Source organism: Phocoena phocoena, chromosome X (genome assembly GCF_963924675.1).
Source record: "Phocoena phocoena chromosome X, mPhoPho1.1, whole genome shotgun sequence".
Classification (NCBI taxonomy): domain Eukaryota; kingdom Metazoa; phylum Chordata; class Mammalia; order Artiodactyla; family Phocoenidae; genus Phocoena; species Phocoena phocoena.
Window position 1 is genome coordinate 72,011,624 of NC_089240.1, and position 23,710 is coordinate 72,035,333.

At 40.5% G+C, this 23,710-nt stretch overlaps 1 protein-coding gene and 1 non-coding gene across 2 annotated transcripts in view; one reads left to right on the forward strand and one right to left on the reverse strand.

Annotated features, from left to right (window-relative positions):
* Positions 1-23,710, reverse strand: part of POF1B (POF1B actin binding protein) — a 115,444-nt gene that overhangs the window by 35,672 nt on the left and 56,062 nt on the right. Inside the window, 1 exon segment of the mRNA XM_065900207.1 lies at positions 3,756-3,886. Coding sequence (XP_065756279.1) covers positions 3,756-3,886 — 131 coding nt within the window.
* On the forward strand, positions 16,911-17,015 carry LOC136143214 (U6 spliceosomal RNA). Its single transcript, XR_010657906.1, has one exon. It is a non-coding gene; the product is annotated as a U6 spliceosomal RNA (small nuclear RNA).

A 23,710-nucleotide genomic window follows, 5' to 3' on the forward strand; every position in this document is an offset into this window, starting at 1 on the left:
GAACATACTTCTCAAACAAACAAACAAACAAAAAACTGTACACATGTTCTGACAGCAAGACAAAATATGTTAAAATAAGACTATCTTAGGATATTATAGATATATGACTGCCATATCGTCAGGTACAACAGAAACATATTTTAGAGATATAAGCTAGTACATTAGCTCCTACCTTTACCTTCTAAGTAAGTGCTTATGAGTAATATATTGCTTACAGAGATAAGTGGATCACTCACTGTGCGAAACCTCTCGCATGCATTTATAAAAATACACAAGCTAATGTGGAGAATGAGAACTGAAGATTTCATTTCCTGAGGCATGACTGCATATGTGCAATTGTCTGTATGTATGTATGTGGTATTTCCTGGGTTGCTCAAAATATAAATTTTGGGGAGGCCCTAGCGAAAAAAAATGAAGTATCTTTTACTTTTTTAGTGTGTTACTGAAGTAACTGCATGCATATATTGGAAGCTAAAAGAAGTTAAAATATGACTCACGATGCAGGTATAGTAGTCTTGCATTACTGTTAACTGGAATTATTATCACAATATTAATAGACCTTTTATGTTTAAAATCCCAATTCCAATGCCAACCTAGTACACATGTCCCTAGCCACTTACTTCTTTCTACAAATAAGAAAACAAAACAAAGAAACAAGGAGCAATCAACAGCACTTAATACTGGAATTTACAAATGTAACCAAAATGGTTTCATAAGACAACCTTTCTTAATTCTGACCTTCCAGTCTACTTATTGCTGAATTGCAATTTAGAAAGAGAAGAAAAGTGGAGACAAAGGGGTGGGAGAGAGAGAGAGAGTGGAAACAAAGAGAGCAGAGGCAGGAGGTGGAAAGGCCATTGTGGATTATATCTCCATTCAGTACAAGGTGATGGTGACTATAATTACAGTGGGCAGAAAAAAAAAAGAGAGGCACTCACTATGTCATCTCACCTCCTAGGAAGGAAGGAATGTAATAAGGAAAAAAACAAAAGAAGAAATAAAAGGCGGGTGGAATGAAGAGAAAGAAACTGACAACCTTCTGACAAACAAAAAGTCTTAAGCACCAAAATTTTATGAGACCCTCTCCACTCTGGAGTGTTTACTAATGTGGAGACCCCAGCTTTCTATTTTCTTTTTAGTATTTTTAGCTACTTTAGAAATTAAGCTCAATGTTTTGCATCGCTTAATTACACATTTAGGTCACCCATATACATTTATCAAAACCCTCAATGACAGGAAGTTATTTCAAAACCCCAGATTACATCTCTACCTGGTTGGTCATTATAAAGCAATTTAACTTCCCTTGCTCAATTACTTTGTCTACTTCTAATCAGTATGAGACTAATACATTTGGAATATATTTAACTCTCATTTTATAAACCTTTATTGAGTAGCGACTTTGTCAAGGCCATGTGCTCTGAACTGGATTTCAGCAATCCAAACACAAATATTATCTTGTCCTGTACGTGACACAAACATAAGTGATCTAAGGCAAAATTTGAGCAATGTAAAATTGGTCTAAGTCCTCCAACCTTTTCAAATTTGATGATTCAAAAATTGATAATTGCTTTAATGTGTCTGCAGTATGTTAAATAATTTAGAGACACATATCTAGTATGAAAGGTTAAGTGATTTGCCTAAGTTAAGGTTCTCCCATAGGTTCTAGTCCCAGATTTGCCACTTTTGTGGCCTTAGGTCAGTGGTTCTCATACTTTAACATGTATCAGAATCCTCCAGAGGGCTTGCTGCTTGGCCTTACCCCAGAGTTTTTGATTCTACAGGTCTGTTTGCAGACCTGCATTTCACATGATGCTCCTGCTGCTTGTAAGTACATGTCTTAAATAAATCATTTATTGCTTATAACAAATCTATGAAATAAGTATTATTATAATCCCTATTTCACAGATGAAGAAACTGAGGTACAGAGAGGTTAAACAGGTTGCCTGATATTACACATCTAGTATGTAACAAAAGCTGGGACATGAACCCAGGGTATGAACCCTGCATCTACAATCAGGTACTTAAGAATATATGTCTCTATATGCTCTTGATTTTACCATGTGATACTTTAACAGAAATATTCATAAGACATGATTAATGCACAGAAGAGGAACATCTAGACAAAACAGTATCTAGAGAAGGCTTTGCAGAAAAGCTGAGTCATGGCTTATAGGTATAAGAGTACTCAAAACTGTTTGAATCCATCTCAAGCACTTAGTAGCTATGTGATCTTAATAACTTATTCTCTTTGGGTGTCCATTTGAAACTTTTTATGGTTACTGTGCAAATTAGATAATATTTAAAAAGCACTTAGCACAGTGTCTGGCACAATAGTGGACACTCAATACATACTAGAGTACTCAGAATGAGGGGAAAGATTTTAAGGTAGTGACCTTATGCAAATGAATGAATGTGTGAAATAGTTGTTTGGATAAGGGGAGAGGATATTGATTAGTATAAAACACTGATGAAGGCCTAGCTGAAGATGGAAACCATGCGTTAATAATAACCATGCGCTTTTCTCTGTGCTCAACTGCATGGATGTAGCATAAAGAAGGCATTCATTCATTCAACAAATATTTATTAAGCACCACACTAAATCAGTCACCACACTAGGCACCAAGGAAACCAGGGTAAATGAAACAGCCCTCAGGGGGTAGTGTCTGAATTCTAGGGGTAGTGGGCAGTGAGTACTGGATAGAGGAAAAAAAGAAAACAATAGATAAAACAGAGAACTAGACTGATCCAGAGTTGGGATTTTGCTAAGTGGCAGGGACAATATGATAAAGAGGCAAGGCAGTTGAGGGTGATGCCAAGAGAATGGTTGCAATCATGAATAAGAAAGCAAGAAAAGTTGGGGAGGAGGGAGCTAATAAACAGAATTGTAATAAGCAGAGAGAAAAGAGAGAAGAGATTAAAGATCTCTGAGAAGTAGAAGAATCTAGTTGGGGAAGTTTATACTGACTTTCCTTTATCCTCCAGATTTTTCTGAGTTTATGGAGCTTTCCTAAATTTTGCCTGACAGATGACCACATATATGAAGTGACTATGTAGTAGAAGGCAACTTTTGGAGTATAGCTTATGAAATTCATTTCATGACATAATGTGCTCTCATCTACACATGAATAGTTGATAAATTGTTTATGTTTATATATTTAAATAAGTATTATATATTATTATATAATATTATTGTATAATATACATATTTACATTAACTTATAAATAGATATTTGTATAATTTATATTTCATACATTATATGTAATATATAATATTAAAATAATACATGACATTTATAATAATATACAACCCTAAATGTATATTAAACTCTGGTCTTCATATGTTGAGCACACATCAATGGAAGATAAACAGTAGTGTGTTGGCAATGGGACTGTATCTTATATCATCAGTGTAATATCTTAAAACAAGTCATAGTATGCCACACATTTTTTGAGCTCCTTGTCTAAGTGGTTGCATTTTTCATCAAAGTACGTTAGAAAAGAAGATCTACGTAATTCTTTACTGACCCCAAAATAGCTGGTAAGATATCTTCAATGATTTTCATTAAGTACATTAACTCTTAAAATGAGATATTTCCTCAGATCTGCTCATACAGTTGCCTGTTTCCCCATTAAAAGTACTCAAGTTTTGCTGTAAACCTAAAATTGCTCTAAAAAATAAAGTCTATTAAAAAATACCAGGGTATTGTAAAATGTTTGAAAGCTACAACGCCAAGCAAATGATATATTTACAGTACCTTCCTCCAATTCTCTGCAAATGTTCTAATAAGCAGTGATATAGATTCATATTTTTACGGCTTAGATCAGCAAGCAACTCTCCAAAATATTTGGGGTCCAATTTTTCAGGGCCATCATCCTGAATTATCACCTGAAGAAAATATCAATCACAATTATAAACAATATTAAGTTCACAGATATTTTGCTGTGAAATGAAAAAAGTGAAATAACCTATTAATACAAGTAACTCATCACAAAGTCATCACATAAATGAAGCCACTAAATTTTCTTTGTAGCTGATGTATACATTTTTCAATATGGGAGGAATTTAAAGGAAAAGCAACATTGTAATGGCATTTTCAGTTTCATTTCACTCAAGCCTAAGTGATCTAATGAATGCAAAACTTGAATAATTTACATAAAAATTCTTGAATATAGATGCTTAAGTGAAAAGTAAAACAAGCAAATCAAAATCTCTGAGTTACTCATTATCATCACATGGCTTATTCATCTGTCAGTGTCATTCCACTGATCCTCAGGTTATCTCATTGCTATAGCTAGCCAGGTAGATAACGCCTTCCTGCCTCACCTCTCTATATGTGTCCCTTCCAAAACCATTAACTTTCCCAAGTAGAAAAGGGCATTTCTTTAGCCAAGGACATTCAAGTACTGAGCTCCCTGTTAGAATCTGCACACAAGTAATTTGATACACTTAGTATTTTGCCTATTTTTCTCTCTTAGCCAATTATAATGCCCTCATAACGCTGTGAAAACCATGGAGTTTTTTTTTTCCTTCCAGTTTAATTTGACAGAGTAATTTTATAGTTTCAAATTATCTTAAAGTATTTATTCCTTTTTTTATTTTTGCACAAATATTCTCCTGTCATTGCACTGTACACTAGTTAACATGTTGGGTATACAATTCTTTGCCCACATTAGTAATTTGTGCCATTACTAAAACTCTTGCTCTTGTGATTTCAGTGTGGCACCCAAATAAAGAGTCACAGAGTCCAGGACGGGGAACGATTTGCATCAGCCTCGTGTCTGTGTCCATAGATAAAAAGAGGTGTTAAAAGTTACCAAAGGAAAAAAAAATAGTTACCAAAGGGAGGTGATTTTATTTTGAGAAATGATAACAATAACTAATATTTATTTAGCTCTTACTATGTGCCAGCCATTGTGCTATGAACGTGACATAAAGATTAAATGAGGTAATGTTCTCTTATAACCACTACACAATATTGCCTCCCAGAAGACCTCTTGTGTTTGTTTTCTCAGCAACTTAGGAATTACACTGCCCCTAACTGCATTATTTTGGAGGTTAGCTGGGCTAGGAGTTGAAACAGTCAAGAGTTTGATTTTGGGGGGACCTTGAAGATGGCGGAAGAGTAAGATGCGGAGATCGCTTTCCTCCCCACGGATACACCAGAAATACATCCACACGTGGAACAACTCCTACAGAACACCTACTGAAGGCTGGCAGAAGACCTCAGACCTCCCAAAAGGCAAGAAACTCCCCTCGTACCTGGGTAGGGCAAAAGAAAAAACAGAGACAAAAGAATAAGGACGGCACCTGCACCAGTGGGAGGGAGCTGTGAAGGAGGAAAAGTTTCCACAAACTAGGAAGCCCCTCCGCGGGTGGAGACTGCGGGAGGCGGAGGGGGGAGTTTCGGGACCGCGGAGTAGTGCACAGCGACGGGTGCGGAGGGCAAAGCGGGGAGATTCCTGAACAGACGATCGGTGCCAACCGGCACTCACCAACCCAAGACGCTTGTCTGCTCACCCGCCGGGGCGGGCGGGGTTGCGAGCTGAGGCTCGGGTTTCAGTTTTGGACGGAGCTCAGGGAGAGGACTGGGGTTGGCGGCTTGAACATAGCCTGAAGGGGTTAGTGCGCCACGACTAGCCGGGAGGGAGTTCGGGGAAAAGCCTGCACCTGCCGAAGAGGCAAGAGACTTTTTCTTCCCTCTTTGTTTCCTGGTGCGCGAGGAGAGGGGTTTAAGAGCGCTGCTTAAAGGATCTCCAGAGACGGGCGCGAGCCGCGGCTAAAAGCGCGAACCCCAGAGACGGGCGCGAGCCGCGGCTGAGGGCGCGAGCCCCCGAGATGGGCGCGAGCCGCGGCTAAAACCGCGGACCCCAGAGACGGGCGGGAGACGCTAAGGCTGCTGCTGCCGCCAACAAGGGGCCTGTGTGAGAGCACAGGTCACTCTCCACACCCCTCTTCCGCGGAGCCTGTGCAGCCCGCCACTGCCAGGTTCCCGGGATCCAGGGACAACTTCCCCGGGACAACGCACAGCGGGCCTCAGGCTGGTGCAACGTCACGCTGGCCTCTGCCGCAACGTCACGCCGTCTCTGCCGCCGCAGGCCCGCCCCGCACGCAGTGCCCCTCCTTCCCCCATCCCCCAACCCCCGGCCTGAGTGAGCCGGAGCCCCTGAATTAGCGGCTCCTTTAACCCCGTCCTGTCTGAGCAAAAAACAGACGCCCTCCAACGACCTACACGCAGAGGCAGGGCCAAATCCAAAGCTGAGCTCCTGTGAGCTGTGAGAACAAAGAAGAGAAAGGGAAATCTCTCCCAGCAGCCACAGAAGCAGCGGATTAAAGCTCCACAATCAACTTGATATACCCTGCATCTGTGGAATACCTGAATAGACAAGTAATGATCCCAAATTGAAGAGGGGGAATTTAGGAGCGAGATCTATGATTTTTTTCCCTTTTCCTCTTTTTGTGAATGTGTACGTGTATGCTTCTGTGTGAGATCTTGTCTGTATACTCTTGCTTCCACCATTTGTCCTAGGGCTCTATCCGTCCATGGTTTTTTAAAAAAAATTTTTTTTCTTAATAATTAATTTTAATTGTAATAAATTTATTATACTTTACCTTCGTTCTTTCTTTCTTTCCTTCCTTCCTTCCCTCCTTTAGACAAGGAATCACCCCAAATTGAGGAGGTGGTCTCTGAGAGCAAGATTTTTGATTTTTCCCCCTTTACCTCTTTTTGTGAAGGTGTATGTGTATGCTTCTGTGTAAGATTTTCTCTGTATAACTTTGCTTCCAACATTTGTCCTAAGGTTCTATCCGTCCCTTTTTTTTTCTAAATATTTTTTAATTCAATAACTATATTATACTTTATTTTATTTTTACTGTATCTTCTTTCTTTCTGTCTTTTTTCCTTCTTTCCCTCCTTCCTTCCTTCCTCCCTCCCTCCCTCCTTTCTTTCCTTCTTTGCTTCTTTCTTCCTTCCTTCCTTTCCTCCTTTCCCTCTTTCTTTCCTCATACATCTACCAATTCTCTCTACTTTTTCTCCCTTTTATTCTGAGCCGTGTGGATGAAAGGCTCTTGGTGCTCCAGCCCTGGAGTCAGGGCTCTGCCTCTGAGGTAGGAGAGCCAACTTCAGGACACTGGGCAACAAGAGACCTCCCAGCTCCACATAATATTAAACGCCGGAAATCTCCCAGAGACCTCCATCTTAACACCAGCACCCAGCTTCACTCAACGACCAGCAAGACACAGTGCTGCACAACCTATGCCAAACAACTAGCAAAACAGGAACACAACCCCACCCATTAGCAGAGAGGCTGCCTAAAATCATAATAAGGCCACAGACACCCCAAAACACACCACCAGACGTGAACCTGCCCACTAGAGAGACAAGATCCAGCCTCATCCAGCACAACACAGGCACTAGTCCCCTCCACCAGGAAGCCTACACAACCCACTGAAACAACCTTAGCCACTGGAGACAGACATAAAAAACAACGGGAACTACAAACGTGCAGCCTGCAAAAAGGAGACCCCAAACACAGTAAGATAAGCAAAATGAGAAGACAGAAAAACACACAGCAGATGAAGGAGCAAGATAAAAACCCACCAGACCTAACAAATGAAGAGGAAATAGGCAATCTACCTGAAAAAGAATTCAGAATAATGATAGTAAGGATGATCCGAAATCTTGGAAGTAGAATGGACAAAATGCAAGAAACAGTTAACAAGGACCTACAAGAACTAAAGATGAAACAAGCAATGATGTACAACACAATAAATGAAATTAAAAGTACTCTAGATAGGATCAATAGCACAATAACTGAGGCAGAAGAACGGATAAGTGACCTGGAAGATAAAGTAGTGGAAATAACTACTGCAGAGCAGAATAAAGAAAAAAGAATGAAAAGAACTGAGGACAGTCTCAGAGACCTCTGGGACAACATTAAACGCAGCAACATTCGAATTATAGGGGTTCCAGAAGAAGAAGAAAGAAAGAAAGGGACTGAGAAAATATTTGAAGAGATTATAGTTGAAAACTTCCCTAATATGGGAAAGGAAATAGTTAATCAAGTCCAGGAAGCACAGAGAGTCCCATACAGGATAAATACAAGGAGAAATACGCCAAGACACATATTAATCAAACTGTCAAAAATTAAATACAAAGAAAGCATATTAAAAGCAGCAATGGAAAAACAACAAATAACACACAAGGGAATCCCCATAAGGTTAACAGCTGATCTCTCAGCAGAAACCCTACAAGCCAGAAGGGAGTGGCAGGACATACTGAAAGTGATGAAGGAGAAAAACCTGCAACCAAGACTACTCTACCCAGCAAGGATCTCATTCATATTTGATGGAGAAATTAAAACCTTTACAGACAAGCAAAAGCTGAAAGAGTTCAGCACCACCAAACCAGCTTTACAACAAATGCTGAAGGAAGTTCTCTAGACAAGAAACACAAGAGAAGGAAACGACCTATAGTAACGAACCCAAAACAATATAGAAAATGGGAATAGGAACATACATATCGATAATTACCTTAAATGTAAATGGACTAAATGTTCCCACCAAAAGACACAGATTGGCTGAATGGATACAAAAACAAGACCCTTATATATGCTGTCTACAAGAGACCCACTTCAGACCTAGAGACACATACAGACTGAAAGTAAGGGGATGGAAAAAGATATTCCATGCAAATGGAAACCAAAAGAAAGCTGGAGTAGCAATTCTCATATCAGACAAAATAGACTTTAAAATAAGGACTATTAGAAGAGACAAAGAAGGACACTACATAATGATCAAGGGATCAATCCAAGAAGAAGATATAACAATTGTAAATATTTATGCACCCAACATAGGAGCACCTCAATACGTAAGGCAAATACTAACAGCCATAAAAGGGGAGATCGACAGTAACACATTCATAGTAGGGGACTTTAACACCCCACTTTCACCCATGGACAGATCATCCAAAATGAAAATAAATAAGGAAACACAAGCTTTAAATGATACATTAAACAAGATGGACTTAATTGATATTTATAGGACACTCCATCCAAAAACAACAGAATACACATTTTTCTCAAGTGCTCATGGAACATTCTCCAGAACAGATCATATCTTGGGTCACTAATCAAGCCTTGGTAAATTTAAGAAAACTGAAATTGTATCAAGTATCTTTTCTGACCACAACACTATGAGACTAGATATCAGTTACAGGAAAAGATCTGTAAAAAATACAAACACATGGAGGCTAAACAATACACTACTTAATAATGAAGTGATCACTGAAGAAATCAAAGAGGAAATAAAAAAATACCTAGAAACAAATGACAATGGAGACACAACGACCCAAAACCTATGGGATTCAGCAAAAGCAGTTCTAAGGGGGAAGTTTATAGCAATACAAGCCCACCTTAAGAAGAAGGAAACATCTCGAATAAACAACCTAACCTTGCACCTCAAGCAATTAGAGAAAGAAGAACAAAAAAACCCCAAAGCTAGCAGAAGGAAAGAAATCATAAAAATCAGATCAGAAATAAATGAAAAAGAAATGAAGGAAACGATAGCAAAGATCAATAAAACTAAAAGCTGGTTCTTTGAGAAGATAAATAAAATAGATAAACCACTAGCCAGACTCATCAAGAAAAAAAGGGAGAAGACTCAAATCAATAGAATTAGAAATGAAAAAGGAGAAGTAACAACTGACACTGCAGAAATAAAAAAAATCATGAGAGATTACTACAAGCAACTCTATGCCAATAAAATGGACAATCTGCAAGAAATGGACAAATTCTTAGAAATGCACAACCTGCCAAGACTGAATCGGGAAGAAATAGAAAATATGAACAGACCAATCACAAGCACTGAAATTGAAACTGTGATTAAAAATCTTCCAACAAACAAAAACCCAGGACCAGATGGCTTCACAGGTGAATTCTATCAAACGTTTAGAGAAGAGCTAACACCTATCCTTCTCGAACTCTTCCAAAATACAGCAGAGGGAGGAACACTCCCAAATTCCTTCTACGAGGCTACCATCACCTTGATACCAAAACCAGACAAGGATGTCACAAAGAAAGAAAACTACAGGCCAATATCACTGATGAACATAGATGCAAAAATCCTCAACAAAATACTAGCAAACAGAATCCAACAGCACATTAAAAGGATCATGCACCATGATCAAGTGGGGTTTATTCCAGGAATGCAAGGATTCTTCAATATACGCAAATCTATCAATGTGATAAACCATATTAACAAATTGAAGGAGAAAAACCATATGATCATCTCAATAGATGCAGAGAAAGCTTTCGACAAAATTCAACACCCATTTATGATAAAAACCCTCCAGAAAGTAGGCATAGAGGGAACTTTCCTCAACATAATAAGGGCCATATATGAGAAGCCCACAGCAAACATCATCCTCAATGGTGAAAAACTGAAGCCATTTCCACTAAGATCAGGAACAAGACAAGGTTGCCCACTCTCACCACTCTTATTCAACATAGTTTTGGAAGATTTAGCCACAGCAATCAGAGAAGAAAAGGAAATAAAAGGAATCCAAATCGGGAAAGAATAAGTAAAGCTGTCACTGTTTGCAGATGACATGATCCTATACATAGAGAATCCTAAAGATGCTACCAGAAAACTACTAGAGCTAATCAATGAATTTGGTAAAGTAGCAGGATACAAAATTAATGCACAGAAATCTCTGGCATTCCTATATACTAATGATGAAAAATCTGAAAGTGAAATCAAGAAAACACTCCCATTTACCATTGCAACAAAAAGAACAAAATATCTAGGAATAAACCTACCTAAGGAGACGAAAGACCTGTATGCAGAAAATTATAAGACACTGATGAAAGAAATTCAAGATGATACAAATAGATGGAGAGATATACCATGTTCTTGGATGGGAAGAATCAACATTGTGAAAATGACTCTACTACCCAAAGCAATCTACAGATTCAATGCAATCCCTATCAAACTACCACTGGCATTTTTCACAGAACTAGAACAAAAAAGTTCGCAATTTGTATGGAAACACAAAAGACTCTGAATAGCCAACGCAATCTTGAGAACGAAAAAAGGAGCTGGAGGAATCAGGCTCCCTGACTTCAGACTATATTACAAAGCAACAGTAATCAAGACAGTATGGTACTGGCAGAAAAACAGAAAGATAGATCAGTGGAACAGGATAGAAAGCCCAGAGATAAACCCACGCACATATGGACACCTTATCTTTGATAAAGGAGGCAGGAATGTACAGTGGAGAAAGGACAGCCTCTTCAATAAATGGTTCTGGGAAAACTGGACAGGTACATGTAAAAGTATGAGATTAGATCACTCCCTAACACCATCCACAAAAATAAGCTCAAAATGGATTAAAGACCTAAATGTAAGGCCAGAAACTATCAAACTCTTAGAGGAAAACATAGGAAGAACATTCTATGACATAAATCACAGCAAGATCCTTTCTGACCCACCTCCTAGAGTAATGGAAATAAAAACAAAAATAAACAAATGGGACCTAATGAAACTTCAAAGCTTTTGCACAGCAAAGGAAACCATAACCAAGACCAAAAGACAACCCTCAGAATGGGAGAAAACATTTGCAAATGAAGCAACTGACAAAGGATTAATCTCCAAAATTTACAAGCAGCTCATGCAGCTCAATAACAAAAAAACAAACAACCCCATCCAAAAATGGGCAGAAGACCTAAACAGACATTTCTCCAAAGAAGATATACAGAATGCCAACAAACACATGAAAGAATGCTCAACATCATTAATAATTAGAGAAATGCAAATCAAAACTACAATGAGATATCATCTCACACCAGTCAGAATGGCCATCATCAAAAAATCTAGAAACAATAAATGCTGGAGAGGGTGTGGAGAAAAGGGGACACTCTTGCACTGCTGGTGGGAATGTGAATTGGTTCAGCCACTATGGAGAACAGTATGGAGGTTCCTTAAAAAACTACAAATAGAATTACCATATGACCCAGCAATCCCACTACTGGGCATATACCCTGAGAAAACCAAAATTCAAAAAGAGTCATGTACCAAAATGTTCATTGCAGCTGTATTTACAATAGCCCAGAGATGGAAACAACCTAAGCGCCCATCATCGGATGAATGGATAAAGAAGATGTGGCACATATACACAATGGAATATTACTCAGCCTTAAAAAGAAATGAAATTGAGCTATTTGTAATGAGATGGATAGACCTAGAGTCTGTCATACAGAGTGAAGTAAGTCAGAAAGAAAAAGACAAATACCGTATGCTAACACATATATATGGAATTTAAGGAAAAATAATGTCATGAAGAACTTAGGGGTAAGACAGGAATAAAGACGCAGACCTACTGGAGAACGGATTTGAGGATATGGGGAGGGGGAAGGGTGAGCTTTGACAGGGCGAGAGAGAGTCATGGACATATACACACTAACAAACTAACAAACGTAGTAAGGTAGATAGCTGGGGGGAAGCAGCCGCAAGGCACAGGGATATTAGCTCGGTGCTTTGTGACAGCCTGGAGGGGTGGGACGGGGAGAGTGGGAGGGAGGGAGACGCAAGAGGGAAGACATATGGGAACATATGTTTATGTATAGCTGATTCACTTTGTTATAAAGCAGAAACTAACACACCATTGTAAAGCAATTATACCCCAATAAAGATGTTTTAAAAAAAAAAAGAGTTTGATTTTCTTATTGTGAAACCATGCAAAATATGGCTGAAGTTCAGTTAATACATTTTAATCAGTTAGAGAAAAGGTGAGAGCTTTAAAATTGAAGAATGGGTTCTTTTGACCAAACAGCCATCAAGGTAGAATAGCAAGAAACAAAATTTCACTCCTTTGTATATATATTCCTCCTTAGTTGTATACAGTCCACAAGTTACAGTAACATTTGAGTAACACAGTAAAAACCAAAACCCACTTGGGTTCAAAAGTGTGGAGGGGAGAGGACAGACAGAAATCAGATTCTCTTCTGCTGTTAAGTCTTTGACAGGACTACACTCAATAATAAAACGAAATTTCCTAACCATAAACTATGACGTGCCAGTTAGCAATATTTTCATTACTAAATCACAGGTCGGTAGATTTTAATTTTATTGGAATTGTTTGTAGGTGTGCTTTGACATTTCTTTTAGAGCTGGCTCAAAACCATGTTCTTGTTGACTTGAAAAAGCCAAGATAGGGAGCCTCCCAAGGAAACATGAATGTTTTCAAGTCAGAATAATGGTAGCTCTAATGGATGGAGGTTTTCTCTCTGTGACAATATTGAGTTGATAGGATACTTGAAATAAAATTACCTCACATCGGCATTTCTGCCTGATGAATGAGAGCTATCTTGAATGTCAATCTAAGATAATAGCTTTAGCTTTCACATAAAAATAGGGCAGGAATACAAACTGTGCTGAAGAATAGTTGTTCCAAGATACACAAAATGTGATATTTCTCAAAAAATTACAAAAATTATTAAAGATTCTTTAGCATGCATCCATCAAATATCTTTAATCAGATCACTATTTGACCATAATAATGGCTAAGCAGTCCAACTCCTTGCGTCTGATTGCTAGTAAAACCCTCTGATTAGAATTACTGCCACAAGCCCAAGGCAAGCAACAATGTTTAAGTGTGAAACCAGAGGCAAATCAGCAGTCATTTTTCAGAAAATCTATAGAAAGGAAGTACCTTGTAAAGGAAAACCATGGGCTTCACCTCACTACTGCCTTGGAAGTTCTTGTCCTGTTTCCAGTCTGGAGTTTTGTTTCTTATTTGTGGTCTATGAGATTCCAGGTGTGGAATTTCTTTTGTTAGTATCTATATTATATAAACTTTGATATTCAAAGATGATAATTTTGACCAACCATATTTACAAAGTTCAGTGGTAGTGATTATAGAGTCCTACCGATAGTAGACACACAATAGTTGCAGATTTCAGCTGAGCTATCTATATTTTCTTCCCTGGCCCCCTTCAAGCTTAGTGACACACATTTTTGAGAATACTGTTCAGGACTAGGGATAGCCTGTGATGAAGGCACAAATCACAATCTAGTAGTAATCTCATAGTAGAGGGTACTGGCTTAATTAAATTTATCCCCACTAGGTAACTGGCTTATGTATGCATTTTTCACCTATTTAGAATGGTTGCTTAGTGGATTCAAAAGTGCTTAAAATGCCATGTTATATAAAAGCAATTATACATAAATGCCTAACGCTCTAAAAGGTCATGGACATGTTAACTAATAAGGTCTTCTGTGCTTAGACCCTCCTGGGTAGTAACTTTTTGCTACATGACAAAAGAAAACATCACTATTAAGGAAAGCTTACAACGTATAGGTTGTTATAATAGGATAGGATAATAGGATTAATAATAATCCTAATAATAGGATAATAGGATTATTATTAATATAATATATATAATATATATTATATTATATATATTATATAATATATATAATATAATATCCTAATAATAGGAGAATAGGATTATTATCCTGCAAACCTCTCCAGTAAGTGACACTTGTAGATAAATAAGGTTACTGCTTCATTAATTTTGCTTTGATTTGGGACATTTAATAGCTGTCATATAGATTGAAACCATAGTTAATCCAGTTGGCATTAATCCCCATGAAATGAAATGCATTTTATGTACCATGTCATTTAGCTAACAAGGTAAAAAAAAAAAACAATAATTGGTCTCTTCCTATTTTGTACCACAAGAAGAAATCCTAGGAGAAAAAGTATCAGAATTTTAGGTTCTGAAAATCCTCAGTGCTATTTTAATCTCCATAGATATTTTAGTAAAGAAATGTTGCATTATACAGTACCTGGTACACAGAAGATTTTCAATAAATGTTGTCACTGAATTGAATGTACTGTACAATAATTATAATTCTAAAATGAAGACTTGACTCATAACAACAGTCCTGTACTTGAAATAGAGACCTAATTTAATTTCCTGTGAGTAACTCTAGGCAGCAAAGTGTTGCAATGAAGAAAGAATGGAAATTGGAGCCAAAAGTGGAGCGCCCACTTCCTAGTTGTGGCCTAAGTGTATGTACTGCTTAACCTCTCTGAACCTCGGGTTGCTCAACTGTAAAATGCAGGTAATTTAGTACTTATTTTATAAAGTTGCTGGAGGTATTACTTTGGAGGGGGGCAGGTAAATTATTAAACTGTCATGTAAAAACCATCATATAAATAATGGTTTTATTTAACTTAACACATATGGACAATTGGTTATTTGAACAATGATAGAAGGAGTGGTAGATGGTTATAAATTTTCTACACAACTCTCAGCTACTGGAGAGTAGAGACACTCTTTTTATACATTTATTTAATTCCAGCACATACCATAGAGTCTGAGTATAGTAGATCCTCAGTAAACATTTGTTGCATGAGGAAGTTGTCATAAAGGATGCAATTTGGGCTAAATGTTAACTATAATAGATGGAAAAGCACTAATTGGAAGAGGTGCTTTAACAAGGCAACTGAAGGGCTTCCCTGGTAGTACAGTGGTTAGGAATCTACTTGCCAATGCAGGAGACACAGGTTTGAGCCCTGGTCCAGGAAGATCCCACATGCCTGGAGCAACTAAGCCTGGGCGCCACAACGACTGAGCCCACGTGCCACAACTACTGAAGCCCATGTGCCTAGACCCCATGCTCCACAACAAGAGAAGCCACTGGAATGAGAAGCCTGCACTCTGCAACGAAGAGTAGCCCCTGCTCACCGCTACTAGAGAAAAGCCCGTGTGCAGCAACGAAGACCCAATGCAGCCATAAATAAATAAATAATTTTTTTTAAAAAAGCAGCTGAAATTGACTTTATCCAAAACCTAGTCAATGCTGTCCTTGCTCCCTTTTTAGTGTATATGTATAGCTTTTGACATGTTATTATAAAACAAGATGATTCTTCCACTCCTCTAACAACTAAAAATAAGTAGATGGTTTGGATTGTCATTTTATAATGAATCCAGGTGACTAATTTGTAACTGCTTAAATTATTCTCTCTGACTGGAAAATAAAATATATTTTCCTATAACACACGTGACTACTGAAAACTTATGAAGCTTTTTCTCATGAACAATGGGAATTTTGCCACTAATCATGTTTTTCCCCCCTTGTGGCTTCCAGAAATCTCAGAGCCAAGTTTTTAGCCCATTTTTACTAATGACATGGAACTCTATGGCCTGCATTTCTGTGTACTCTATTTTCCTTCTGGTGTTATTGCCCCATTATATTTACACTGTCCTTGACATTTCTTTTTCTGTTCTATTACATCTTATTTGTTCTTTTAAGCCACTCTAAATACTTTTTGTAATGAAGCGGGAGATATATCCCAATGAAATTAATTTTAAATGAATATGTATTTTTTAATGCATAACTTCTTGGAAACATCTTTGTTGCTACTTTTTTCTCTTCTCCACCTCTCTGCCATTTCTCTATTCTGCCATTCCTTAGTATGTAATTTATTCAAGGAATAGAACCACTTCTTTATTATGTAAGTAAAGCCAGTGGAGGAACTCACTGCACATATGTAGTAGCTCTTTCAGTGTATTGATAATTTATCTTACATTCTAACATTTTTTCTTAACACAAAGGCTAAAATCTATACCCCCAAGCCACATGCAGGATTTAAAAGGTCTCAGTGGCATGATGCTTTCATTCATTCAGCACACATTTACTGAGAACTTACTAAGTACTGCCTTATGGTACAGTTCTAAGCACTACTGGGGGAAAAAAGACATAAGATACTGTCTCCTCCTCTCTCAAGGACCTTATGGTCTTTTAGAAGAGCTAAGATATGTATCTAAATAACTTTATATGATAGATTGCCCAGTTCATAAGAGCTATGAAGAGAAGTACAGATCAAATGGTAAAAGAGTGCTCTCTTCTCTTCGGCAGCACATACACTAAAATCAGAACGATACACAGAATATTAGCATGGCCCCTGCGCAAGGATGACACACAAATTAGTGAAGCGTTCCATATTTCTATGGGCGGGATGTGAGCCCTGGAGCCTTCTCCACGTCCTGTGGTGTCTCCACACCACAAGCTGGCCTCCTACAAGGGCTGTTTGTTGTCTAGCCTCAGCACGATGCTGAAGACGTGGGTTAGACTGCAGCCCAGGGCAGAGTCTCCTGAGAGCCTTTGTTGCCGAGAAAGCCAACTGCGAGACGCCTTGCTGGCTGCTTGGAGAAAAAACCCTAAACACCTGCTGGCCGAGTACTGGGAGTGGCTCCTGCAGGCCATGCAGGTTGACCTCAAGAAAGCCTGGCCACCCACCCCTGACCGCTGACCCAGTGCCTGCCTGAGGGGCCAAGGACTGGCCTGCGGACCCAGGGGGACTGGCAGCGGCCGGTGTCCGGCACAGTCACCCTGACCCCAGACCACGCCCAGGAGGCAAGTCGAGCCTCTGGACACCCTCGTTCATCATGGTTCGATTCTGGGCACGACGTGCTGCCTTCCCTGAGCAGTCTGACCCAGGGGTGACTTTTGTAACTAGTTATCACAGGGTGGATAATGGTTTTATCTCCCATGCTGGCCCCATTTTAAATGTGCTCTATGTACTACATTAGTCCCTGTAGAGCAGCAGGACTGCTGGGCAAAGGCAACCACGGGCCCTTCCTCTGCTCTCCGTTTCCTGTGAGTGTGGTGCAGCCTCCCCACAGCCAGGGAGGGCCCCCAAAGCTACTGCTGGCTCCTGTGGAGTGGGTGTCTCCTCCCCAGGGTTCAGCCCCCCACTGGCTATATTACTGTAATAAACCTTAGCTATGATGGCAACAACAAAAATGGTAAAAGAGTTATAGGAAGGAAACCCAACTTTCAGCTATATGAGAGTGGTTTTATGTAGGAAGATTCTTCAGACTATGACAACTGATTAGGTGTGAGGTGGCAAATGAGAGGGAAAGTAAAAAATAATGCTAAGGGACTTCCCTGGTGGTCCAGTGGTAAAGAATCTGCCTTCCAATGCAGGGGATGTGGGTTCAATCCCTGGTCAGGGAACTAAGATCCCACATGCCGTGGGGCAACATGCCAAAACGTGCCCGCATGCCACAACTACTGAGCTCACGCACCTCAACTAGAGCCTGCGTGCTGCAAACTACAGAGCCCATGCACTCTGGAACCTGGGCGCCACAACTACAGAGGTCATGCGTCCTGGAGCCTGCAAGCCACAACTAGAGAAGAGAAAAACCGCCGCCACAACTAGAGAGAGGCCTGTGCACAACAACAAAGAGCCCACATGCCACAATGAAAGATCCCACGCGCCTCAATGAAGATCCTGCGTGCCACAACTAAGACCTGATGCAGCAAAAATAATAATAATAATAATAAATTAAATAAATAAATAATAAATCTAAAAAAAATAATGCTATTTTTTTTTTCTTTTTGGTGGTACGTGGGCCTCTCACTGTTGTGGCCTCTCCAGTTGTGGAGCACAGGCTCTGGACGTGCAGGCTCAGCGGCCATGGCTCACCAGCCCAGCTGCTCCGTGGCACGTGGGATCCTCCCAGACCAGGGCACGAACCTGCGTCCCCTGCATCGGCAGGCGGACTTTCAACCACCGCGCCACCAGGGAAGCCCAGTAATGCTAAATTCTAAGTCTGGTGATTAGGGCACTGAAGATATCATTAATAAAAATGGAGGGCATAGAATGAAAAGCTGGTATATGGTCAGTTGGAGGTGACTGTGGGACAGCCAAGTAGAGACATCAACTAGTCCATTAAAAATTATGGATTAGGTCGGCGGGAAGATGGCGGAAGAGTAAGACGTGGAGATCGCATTCCTCCTCACGGATACACCAGAAATACATCTACACGTGGAACAACTCCTACAGAACACCTACTGAAGGCTGGCAGAAGACCTCAGACCACCCAAAAGGCAAGAAACTCCCCACGTACCTGGGTAGGGCAAAAGAAAAAAGAAAAAACAGAGACAAAAGAATAAGGACGGCACCTGCACCAGTGGGAGGGAGCTGTGAAGGAGGAAAAGTTTCCACACACTAGGAAGCCCCTCCGCGGGTGGAGACTGCGGGAGGCGGAGGGGGGAGTTTCGGGACCGCGGAGAGGTGCACAGCGACGGGTGTGGAGGGCAAAGCGGGGAGATTCCTGCACAGACGATCGGTGCCGACCGGCACTCACCAACCCGAGAGGCTTGTCTGCTCACCCGCCGGGGCGGGCGGGGCTGCGAGCTGAGGCTCGGGTTTCGGTTTTGGACGGAGCGCAGGGAGAGGACTGGGGTTGGCGGCTTGAGCATAGCCTGAAGGGGTTGGTGCGCCACGACTAGCCGGGAGGGAGTTCGGGGAAAAGCCTGCACCGGCCGAAGAGACAAGAGACTTTTTCTTCCCTCTTTGTTTCCTGGTGCGCAAGGAGAGGGGTTTAAGAGCGCTGCTTAAAGGAACTCCAGAGACGGGCGCGAGCCGCGGCTGAAACCGCGGACCCCAGAGACGGGCGGGAGACGCTGGGGCTGCTGCTGCCGCCACCAGGGGGGCTGTGTGCGAGCACAGGTCACTCTCCGCGCCCCTCTTCCGCGGAGCCTGTGCAGGCCGCCACTGCCGGGTTCCCGGGATCCGGGGACAGCTTCCCCGGCAGTACGCACGGCGGGTCTCAGGCTGGTGCAGCGTCACGCCGGCCTCTGCCGCCGCAGGCCCGCCCCGCACGCAGTGCCCCTCCTTCCCCCATCCCCCAACCCCCGGCCTGAGTGAGCCGGAGCTCCCAAATCAGCGGCTCCTTTAACCCCGTCCTGTCTGAGCAAAAAAACAGACGCCCTCCAGCGATTTGCGCGCAGGGACAGGGCCGGGTACAAAGCTGAGCTCCCGTGAGCTGTGAGAGCAGGGAGGAGAGGGGGAGGTCTCTCCCGGCAGCCGCGGAAGCGGCGGATTGAAGCTCCACAATCAACTTGATGTGCCCTGCAGTGTGGAATACCTGAATAGACAGGGAGTGAGCCCAAATTGAAGAGGGGGAATTTAGGAGCGAGATCTGTGATTTTTTTCCCTTTTCCTCTTTTTGTGAATGTGTGCATGTATGCTTCTGTGTGAGATCTTGTCTGTATACTCTTGCTTCCACCATTTGTCCTAGGGCTCTATCCGTCCATGGTTTTTTTTTTAAAAAAAAAAAAATTTTTTTTTTTAATAATTAATTTTAATTGTAATAACTTTATTGAACTTTACCTTCGTTCTTTCTTTCTTTCTTTCCTTCCCTCCTTCCCTCCTTTAGACAGCGAATCACCCCAGGTTGAGGGGGTGGTCTCTGGGAGCAGGATTTATGATTTTTCCCCCTTTGCCTCTCTTTGTGAACGTGTATGTGTATGCTTCTGTGTAAGATTTTCTCTATATAGCTTTGCTCCCAACAGTTGTCCTAGGGCTCTATCCGTCCATGGTTTTTTTTAAAAACATTTTTTTTTCTTAATAATTAATTTTAATTGTAATAACTTTATTGTACTTTACCTTCGTTCTTTCTTTCTTTCTTTCCTTCCTTCCTTCCCTCCTTTAGACAGCGAATCACCCCAGGTTGAGGAGGTGGTCTCTGGGAGCAGGATTTATGATTTTTCCCCCTTTGCCTCTCTTTGTGAACGTGTATGTGTATGCTTCTGTGTAAGATTTTCTCTGTATAGCTTTGCTTCCAACATTTGTCCTAGGGCTCTATCCGTCCATGGTTTTTTTAAAAAAAAAATTTTTTTTTCTTAATAATTAATTTTAATTGTAATAACTTTATTGTACTTTACCTTCGTTCTTTCTTTCTTTCCTTCCTTCCTTCCCTCCTTTAGACAGCGAATCACCCCAGGTTGAGGAGGTGGTCTCTGGGAGCAGGATTTATGATTTTTCCCCCTTTGCCTCTCTTTGTGAACACGTATGTGTATGCTTCTGTGTAAGATTTTCTCTGTATAGCTTTGTTTCCAACATTTGTCCTAGGGTTCTATCTGTTCTTTTGTTTTTTTCTTTTCTTTCTTTCTAAATATTTTTTAGTACAATAACTATATTATACTTTATTTTATTTTTACTGTATCTTCTTTCTTTCTGTCTTTTTTCCTTCTTTCCCTCCTTCCTTCCTCCCTTCCTCCCTCCCTCCCTCCCTCCTTTCTTTCCTTCTTTGCTTCTTTCTTCCTTCCTTCCTTTCCTCCTTTCCTCCTTTCCTTCTTTCTTTCCTCAAACTTCTACTAATTCTCTCTACATTTTCTCCTTCTTTCCCTCCTACCTTCCTTCCTTCCTCCCTCCCTCCCTCCTTTCTTTCCTTCTTTGCTTCTTTCTTCCTTCCTTCCTTTCCTCCTTTCCTTCTCTCTTTCATCAAACTTCTACTAATTCTCTCTACATTTTCTCCTTCTTTCCCTCCTTCTTTCCTTCCTTCCTCCCTCCCTCCCTCCCTCCCTCCTTTCTTTCCTTCTTTGCTTCTTTCTTCCTTCCTTCCTTTCCTCCTTTCCCTCTTTCTTTCCTCATACTTCTACTAATTCTCTCTACATTTTCTCCTTCTTTCCCTCCTTCCTTCCTTCCTTCCTCCCTCCCTCCCTCCTTTCTTTCCTTCTTTGCTTCTTTCTTCCTTCCTTCCTTTCCTCCTTTCCTTCTTTCTTTCCTCATACTTCTAATAATTCTCTCTACTTTTCCTCCCTTTTATTCTGAGCCGTGTGAATGAAAGGCTCTTGGTGCTCCAGCCCAGGAGTCAGGGCTCTGCCTCTGAGGTAGGAGAGCCAACTTCAGGACACTAATCAACAAGAGACCTCCCAGCTCCACATAATATTAAACGGTGGAAATCTCCCAGAGACCTCCATCTTAACACCAGCACCCAGCTTCACTCAACGACCAGCAAGCCACAGTGCTGCACAACCTATGCCAAACAACTAGCAAAACAGGAACACAACCCCACCCATTAGCAGAGAGACTGCCTAAAATCATAACAAGGCCACAGACACCCCAAAACACACCACCAGACGTGAACCTGCCCACTAGAGAGACAAGATCCAGCCTCATCCAGCACAACACAGGCACTAGTCCCCTCCACCAGGAAGCCTACACAACCCGCTGAAACAACCTTAGCCACTGGAGACAGACATCAAAAACAGCGGGAACTACGAACGTGCAGCCTGCAAAAAGGAGACCCCAAACACAGTAAGATAAGCAAAATGAGAAGACAGAAAAACACACAGCAGATGAAGGAGCAAGATAAAAACCCACCAGACCTAACAAATGAAGAGGAAATAGGCAATCTACCTGAAAAAGAATTCAGAATAATGATAGTAAGGATGATCCGAAATCTTGGAAGTAGAATGGACAAAATGCAAGAAACAGTTAACAAGGACCTACAAGAACTAAAGATGAAACAAGCAACGATGAACAATGCAATAAATGAAATTAAAAGTACTCTAGATAGGATCAATAGCAGAATAACTGAGGCAGAAGAACGGATAAGTGACCTGGAAGATAAAGTAGTGGAAATAACTACTGCAGAGCAGAATAAAGAAAAAAGAATGAAAAGAACTGAGGACAGTCTCAGAGAGCTCTGGGACAACATTAAACGCACCAACATTCGAATTATAGGGGTTCCAGAAGAAGAAGAGAAAAAGAAAGGGACTGAGAAAATATTTGAAGAGATTATAGTTGAAAACTTCCCTAATATGGGAAAGGAAATAGTTAATCAAGTCCAGGAAGCACAGAGAGTCCCATACAGGATAAATACAAGGAGAAATACGCCAAGACACATATTAATCAAACTGTCAAAAATTAAATACAAAGAAAGCATATTAAAAGCAGCAATGGAAAAACAACAAATAACACACAAGGGAATCCCCATAAGGTTAACAGCTGATCTCTCAGCAGAAACCCTACAAGCCAGAAGGGAGTGGCAGGACATACTGAAAGTGATGAAGGAGAAAAACCTGCAACCAAGACTACTCTACCCAGCAAGGATCTCATTCAGATTTGATGGAGAAATTAAAACCTTTACAGACAAGCAAAAGCTGAGAGAGTTCAGCACCACCAAACCAGCTTTACAACAAATGCTAAAGGAATTTCTCTAGATAAGAAATGCAAAAGAAGGAAACGACCTATAATAACGAACCCAAAACAATATACAAAATAGAAATAGGAACATACATATCGATAATTACCTTAAATGTAAATGGACTAAATGCTCCCACCAAAAGACACAGATTGGCTGAATGGATACAAAAACAAGACCCTTATATATGCTGTCTACAAGAGACCCACCTCAGACCTAGAGACACATACAGACTGAAAGTAAGGGGATGGAAAAAGATATTCCATGCAAATGGAAACCAAAAGAAAGCTGGAGTAGCAATTCTCATATCAGACAAAATAGACTTTAAAATAAGGACTATTAAAAGGGATAAAGAAGGACACTACATAATGATCAAGGGATCAATCCAAGAAGAAGATATAACAATTGTAAATATTTATGCACCCAACATAGGAGCACCTCAATACGTAAGGCAAATACTAACAGCCATAAAAGGGGAAATTGACAGTAACACATTCATAGTAGGGGACTTTAACACCCCACTTTCACCCATGGACAGATCATCCAAAATGAAAATAAATAAGGAAACACAAGCTTTAAATGATACATTAAACAAGATGGACTTAATTGATATTTATAGGACACTCCATCCAAAAACAACAGAATACACATTTTTCTCAAGTGCTCATGGAACATTCTCCAGGATAGATCATATCTTGGGTCA